The 6735-nt window shown below is 38.0% G+C and overlaps 1 protein-coding gene across 6 annotated transcripts in view; it reads left to right on the top strand.

Moving 5' to 3' along the window:
- grb14 (growth factor receptor-bound protein 14) overlaps positions 1–6467 on the top strand; it is a 31895-nt gene extending 25428 nt beyond the window's left edge. For all 6 annotated transcript variants that reach the window (XM_031298421.2, XM_036003927.1, XM_031298411.2 and 3 more), the window contains 11 exons: positions 88–209; positions 375–449; positions 583–720; positions 1746–1856; positions 1966–2061; positions 2421–2483; positions 3913–4029; positions 4400–4469; positions 4565–4652; positions 5029–5122; positions 5289–6467. In XM_031298421.2, the coding sequence (XP_031154281.1) occupies positions 88–209; positions 375–449; positions 583–720; positions 1746–1856; positions 1966–2061; positions 2421–2483; positions 3913–4029; positions 4400–4469; positions 4565–4652; positions 5029–5122; positions 5289–5435 (1121 nt within the window). In that variant the 3' untranslated portion in view covers positions 5436–6467. The remainder of the gene's footprint in view (positions 1–87; positions 210–374; positions 450–582; positions 721–1745; positions 1857–1965; positions 2062–2420; positions 2484–3912; positions 4030–4399; positions 4470–4564; positions 4653–5028; positions 5123–5288) is intronic.
- Positions 6468–6735: the final 268 nt, after the last annotated feature.

Consider the following 6735-nt stretch of genomic DNA (forward strand, 5'->3'; position numbering starts at 1 on the left):
ATTCTATTCAGCCTTCATCTTTTATCCATAGAGAGGTGAAAAACAAGTTAACCTGTCATTGATTTTCTTTCCTCCTGGTCTCACTAGAGAGAACCATTGAAGACCATGAGTCTGTTATGGAGGTACTATCAAGCTGGGGAATGGACACAGACTGCCGGCTGTATTTTAGGAAGAATTATGCCAAATATGAATTCTTCAGGAAACCCCTGGTGAGTTTGTGATAACATCATACTGTAAATATGGTGATGAGTTCATACACATCATTTTGCCTTGGGATAGCCTCTCTTTGAACCGACCACCTGTATTCCCACCACTGTGTGGGTTGAGGAGTTTAAAGACTGTTGTAATAACTAATGTTGCTTTCATATTGGTAGGACTTTTTCCCGGATCACATGGTCTCTATATCAAGTGAAGCCAATGGGATGGTGGATCACTCTCAGCTTATACAGGTATCAAATTCATTATGTTTACATTGCACTCTCTTTGTCCTTGAGTGCCAAAATGTGTAAATGTCCTGTGTTACCTTAAGAGTATACTGCACACACACCCATCTATGGACAAATATTTCTCTACCCAAAACAGACCTTTCTCAACTCCAGCACTTGTCCAGAGATACATGGATACCTCCATGCCAAAGAACAAAGCAGGAAGTCTTGGAAGAAGTTTTATTTTGTCCTGCGGAGGTCAGGGCTTTATTTCTCCAGTAAGGGAACTTCCAAGGTCAGTAAAACAAAATGACTCGTCTACAGAATGTTGTCTGCATTTTATGAAATTCAAAAGCAGATTACTACATGGGTTATTTGTTGCATAGAATTAAAACCATTCCGTTGCATGCAATCTTATTCTGATATATATGTGTCTGTCATCTTACTTGAATGAATGGCTTAATCTAAGAAGCTACATCCCAGTCCTCTGTTGGTACATGGTGGGATCACCAGTTCATCGTCTGTATACAGTATATCTCAATCCTGCTGCGAGAGAGCAGTGGAACAGGTTGAGCTTGATTTTCCTTAGGTCAGCTGGCATGTCAGCCAGGCAGAAACAGGACTCTCAAAGCTGCTGACAAGCGAAGCTTATACCTAGGCACCAGTCGTGCCAACACAACTACTTCTCAACTGCTTTCATTTCCTACAACAGTAGACCTTTTGTTGTTGGGTGCTGGAGGGCTTTGGTATGGCACCCACTTTTACTCCAGCAGGGTTCACCATTCATCTGTGGTTAGAAACATTGCTAGTCAGTCAGCACAGACACTAACGGCTGTGGCATTACTTTAAATAAGGAAGTGGGATAGGTGCGTCACATGAAAGCAGAACAATGGTAATCTTTGTGATTTTTATTCTTTCTTGGAAAGTTATCTTTGGCACATTGTGGGTGTTGACACTGTCTCAATACATGTATGTCTAATTTTATCCTTATCATTGTCATGCATTTATAGGTTAACCACACCCAGAATGACTGATAACACTGTTATTTATTGATAAATATGCATTGTTTAAATTTACTTGTGCTCCACCTTTGTCCTAAATGAGCTATTATGTTCCTTCTGACCAAAAGATTAGACTGTAAGCGTGGTTTGATTCAAATATATTAAGGTGGCATTTTACCACTTTTGCCTGTTGTCATCCCTTATATACTGTACAACAGATTTACAGATGAATACTAGACCCAAAACTTTGATTTGATGTTGCATCAAAATTTATATCTATACTGTACTTTTGTTTTATGAGGACCTCTTTGTTTTACAGGAACCAAGGCATCTCCAGTTCATTGCCGACTTCAGTGACAGTGATGTCTACACAGTGTTGTCAGCCAAAAAACTACATGGAGCACCTACAGATTATGGCTTCTGTGTCAAGGTACCCTCACTTTCTAGAAATGCCAAAACTGTACAAAAGGAGCAGAAGTAGAGTATTGATTCCCAGCATGCTGAACTCCTTTTTTTCTCCTTGTAACTTCTTTCTCCAGCCCACAAAGTGTACTTCAGCCCGAGACTTGAAGTTGCTTTGTGCGGATGATGAGCAGACTAGGACCTGCTGGATCACAGCCATGCGCTTGTTAAAGGTTGGCTTGCTGATTACTAACTGGTGATGTCTAAGAGAAGAAATGCTGAGTCAGTGCTAGAATAAGATCAGAGGGAGAGAGGTCAAGGGAAACTATTGAGTGATGATGGATTAGCACTCTTACTTTTTATAGAAGCAGCATGTGTTCATAGTCTGGATATTTGCTGGATACACTTGGAGCATTAGTCACTCTCCTGCTGGTCTATAAATAATCTATAGTAAAGCACAACACACTGTGATGTATTTGTATCTGCCCCTATTTATCACTACACTCCAGGTCTACTGAAAGTATTTTAAAGTTAACATGTAATAGATATTTGGGATTAGAACTTAAAATTCTGCTCATTGTCTGTGTTTCAGTATGGAATGGAACTGTACCAAAACTTCATTCAGCCACACCAGAAACAAAAAGCGTCCCCAATGGTAAGTTGAAGGTCTTATTTTTATGTCATGTCACTCACTTGAAAATTACTTAAAATGTTACATTCTCACTTTAAAAATGTACTTTGTAAACCTATGAATTAAAAGACTCAAGAGTGTGACATAGGTCACTCATGGTGACAAACACAAAATCTAACATCTTATTTCTAGCCAAAGTAGGCAACTTTCTTTTTAGCCAAAAAGCTCTGATACATCCACTTTAATATAATACCTGCCAAGCACCGAATGACAGACAGATAACATTAACAACTAGCTGGAGAACATGGTAGAGCATTTAGCAGCAGATATTGTACTCAGGAGGTGGTGGAGACTAGACTAAAGATAAAAGGAAAGTGGATATTGTAAGGTTATAGGTGACAAAAAAAAATTAAATAATGCTGTTTTAAAGATAAGTTTTTATGCTTCAAAAATGTGTTGGAATCAACACATAGCAGTATAGTAATATAATTGCGTAGGACAAATGAGGCACCTTCACTGTGTTAATGTGGGTTTGGTTTCTCATAATAGCCTCAAGACTCTACTGGGAGTGTTTTTCGCGGCAGTGAACCCAATCTATTTATGGCTTTTGGAGGTGTTCATGAACCCTCCACTTTCTAAAAATACACAGTAATCAGCTGTTCTCAGATTTAACAACTCATCACCTCTTCTCTGCTGTCGGAGGGTCATACAGTATGTGACCAACAACCTCACCAATAGAATTAGAATTAGCTAGAAAGACAGGGGAGTACATGCATCTGCTAAATGCAGGGTCAGGCTACTGAAGCTTCTGTGGTTTACCTGACAGATTTAGCTAAACATGCTACATCGAGAAAACTGCTTCATGGGATCACTACAAAGTAAATAAAAGCTGTACTCCTATACAATATTAAGTAACATATTTATAAGCAATGATTGGTATTTCATCATTGGAATTGCGACAGAGTAAATAAGACGGGCGGGAATGCCTCTATCCTCAAAGTAAACACTGCTCACTTTGTTTTAACCACTCGTTTAAATTGTAAGCTTAGTAGGTAGTAGAGGAACAAATGTGGTAATTTAAAAGCTTCTTGGTAATCCTGATAAGAAGAATTTTCTTGAGTGTGTGCAGTGAGCCACTCACTATATGGCAGCTTAAAGGACTAAAATGTGCCCATGTGTCATTCTTTTCAAAGCCACTCTAATCCCTTTTCAATGGAGTTTTCTGTCTGGAATCATCCAGAAATGATGAAGATGGAGTCACGTTACTCAGACACTAGATGGCAATATAATACCATAAGAAGGCAAAATTCAGTCTACTTCCGTTCTACAGTATAACAAATACCCAAAGGACAGAAAAATACATCCAAAAAAAAACAACAACCTGAGGAATGATTTAAACAAACTCACACAGTTCTTATAAACCTAACATTTCAATGTATGTCTGCAATTTCAGAGAAGCATCTCAGAGAATTCACTGGTGGCCATGGACTTTTCTGGCCAAAAGAGCCGGGTGATTGAGAACCCGTCTGAGGCGCTGTCTGTGGCTGTAGAGGAAGGCCTGTCATGGAGGGTAAGTCAGGATGTCACCCAGTGAAAACATGCACTCTGGACATTTTGGTGAATTTAAGTGTGAGAGAATCTAGGAACTAATTATTCAAATGTCATAATGTGCTCTTACAATGTACAACCTTATCCTATTTGGTAATGTCCAGTGTAACAAGAGTTATTAAGAATTAGCATAGTTATTTGAATATACAACAGTATATTCATACACACAGGGGCTTAACACAACAAAATAAAGCTTATAAGATCAAGAGTTACAAGCACCTCTATAAGTTGTTATTACGTTTAGAATACAAAGGCAAGAGAAACTGGATAAATGATCTATGAATTAACATTACTTCAACTAATATTGCGGCTGTAACTCATTTCTCCCGTAGAGAAAGAGCTGCCATCGTCTGAGCGGCCATGGGAGCCCCTCCACATCACAGAGCTCAGTGTCAAACATAGGTTTGTGGAGCACTTTTTTATTATTATTTTGATTTGCCATCTGTACATAAGAGAAATAGATCATTAACAATAAATCATTTCTCTTTGTGCCTCAGCCCTCCACATGACTCAGTCCTGGTTCCACGGCAAACTGTCTCGGGATGAGGCTCAGCGTCTAATTACTCAACAGGGTCATATCGATGGGTAAGCAGTTATACTCCTTTCTTTTGTGTTTACATTATGTCATTAAAGACATTAGGATTATTACTGTAGGTACTGTAGACCTCTGGGCTTACTGCATTTGGTGCATGATCCTCAACAGTGATTATACATTATACAAAATATATTTTGTAGAATGTGACAGAAGTCTTTTACGAAGACACAAGAAACATTAGATTTATTGTATCATCACAACATCTAAACGTAATATTCTCTAGTGGTCCATTATAGACTGGACAATTTGCCCTATGTCTATTTGTAAAGTACTGGCAAATGGCACATGATGTAATAAAAAATGTCTTTATTTTAGGAGATTTCGAAATAGGTTTAAAGTGAGATAAAAGCTTTCTTTTGTTTTCAGAGTATTTCTTCTGAGGGACAGCCAAAGCAACCCTAAGACATTTGTACTGTCGCTGTGTCACATGCAAAAAATCAAACACTTTCAGATCTTACCTGTGAGTACAATCCACTGTTTGGATATACAATGTTTTTTATTTATCTTCCCAAAAGTACCTCCAAATTTGAGCCTTATTGTTTATTAAGTCATCCATCTCTTGTGTGTGATTCCTTTGTGTGTGGATGTGCATGTACACGTGTATATGTGTGCATACTCTACTGCAGGTGGATGATGAAGGGGAGTTATTCTACAGTCTGGATGATGGTCACACACGGTTCACTGACTTGATCCAGTTGGTGGAGTTTTACCAGCTAAACCGAGGAGTGTTGCCCTGCAAGCTCAAACACCACTGTGCCCAGATCACCCTGTGAACATGGGGACCCAAGAGACCCCCGAGGGCCCAGATGCACCTTAACTACAGGGCCTTTTCTGGACAAACACTCCCAGTGTTCTTGTGCCTTGAAGAGAAAGAAAGATATCCAGACTGAACAACTATGCTAACTAACTAAAACTACTGTTATCATCCACTATCGTCTACATTCGTACTGTGCTACATGGTCCCTCATTTTTCTTTTTCAAAACAAGCTGAATTTGACAAATTACTGTTGACTGTATAATAACTGGCTACATGTGCTGAAGATGATGTGCACATTTGTCTAGTGAACGTTAGTCTTTAGCCCTGTATTGTGCCCATGTGTGGCGGTAAATCCATTGTGCAAAGTCCAAACATGACTTCTCGTACTGTGTATTGTAGAGCTGAATGTGTACTGCAAACAGCTTGTGATTCTAACAGCATCATGACACTAGTGAAATAAAGTAGATTTATTTTCTTAATTGACATACAGTAGTTTGTAGTTAGTTAGTTTTCACTAAAAACATTTCAATAGAATGTCTTCTACAGTATGTATACACCTCATTTTTTATTTGAAACCATATCATGATGGGAATTATAGTAGCCTACACAACATCTCTGAGTAATTTCAGTAAAACTCTATCTTACTTTTCATGTCATTGTATTTCTAAGTATTCAGGTATTTTTTTTAAAGAAAATGATTGTTTTCTATTTGAGAGCTAAAATGACGTCTCAGGAAGTGTCACTGTGCATGCTCCTGTAAGCTGGACTGAGACTGTTGTAGAGACAAAAGGAGAGGTAATGTTCAGGTGGAGAGGAATGGCACACAACCTCACTAGCCTGCACTGTTCATTCATTTTAAATGTATGTGATTAAATGAAATGTTTGTATTACATGAAATTGTTAGCTTGCTCTAGAGCGAGAGGAGTGAAATATAATTCACCAGTTTTATATATAAGCCATGAAGATGAAAATCAGAAATACTGTCTGACTGATTTAAATCATATCTGAATTCAGTGTATAATAAAATTTAGGTTTTATATTTTCCAAAGATTCAGGTATACAGTTTGCAAAACCTGGGATGCTTGTATTTTGATGCTATTGCCACTGCTGTGGTTAAACAGTGTCAGATATTGCTTGTTTTTAAAAGCCAATAATGCATCAGCTTTAAAAATAAGGTATTTTAAATCCTGACATTGAAATGACCATCTTGTTTCATTTTTTTTTTCTCAGCTGGACAATGAACGTCAGGGACTGTATAGTTTTATAAACAAAGTCTGTTTGTATATATGTTCATACTTATAGTCACATTTAACAAT

The sequence above is a fragment of the Sander lucioperca genome, chromosome 8, assembly GCF_008315115.2.
Source record: "Sander lucioperca isolate FBNREF2018 chromosome 8, SLUC_FBN_1.2, whole genome shotgun sequence".
In the NCBI taxonomy this organism is placed as follows: domain Eukaryota; kingdom Metazoa; phylum Chordata; class Actinopteri; order Perciformes; family Percidae; genus Sander; species Sander lucioperca.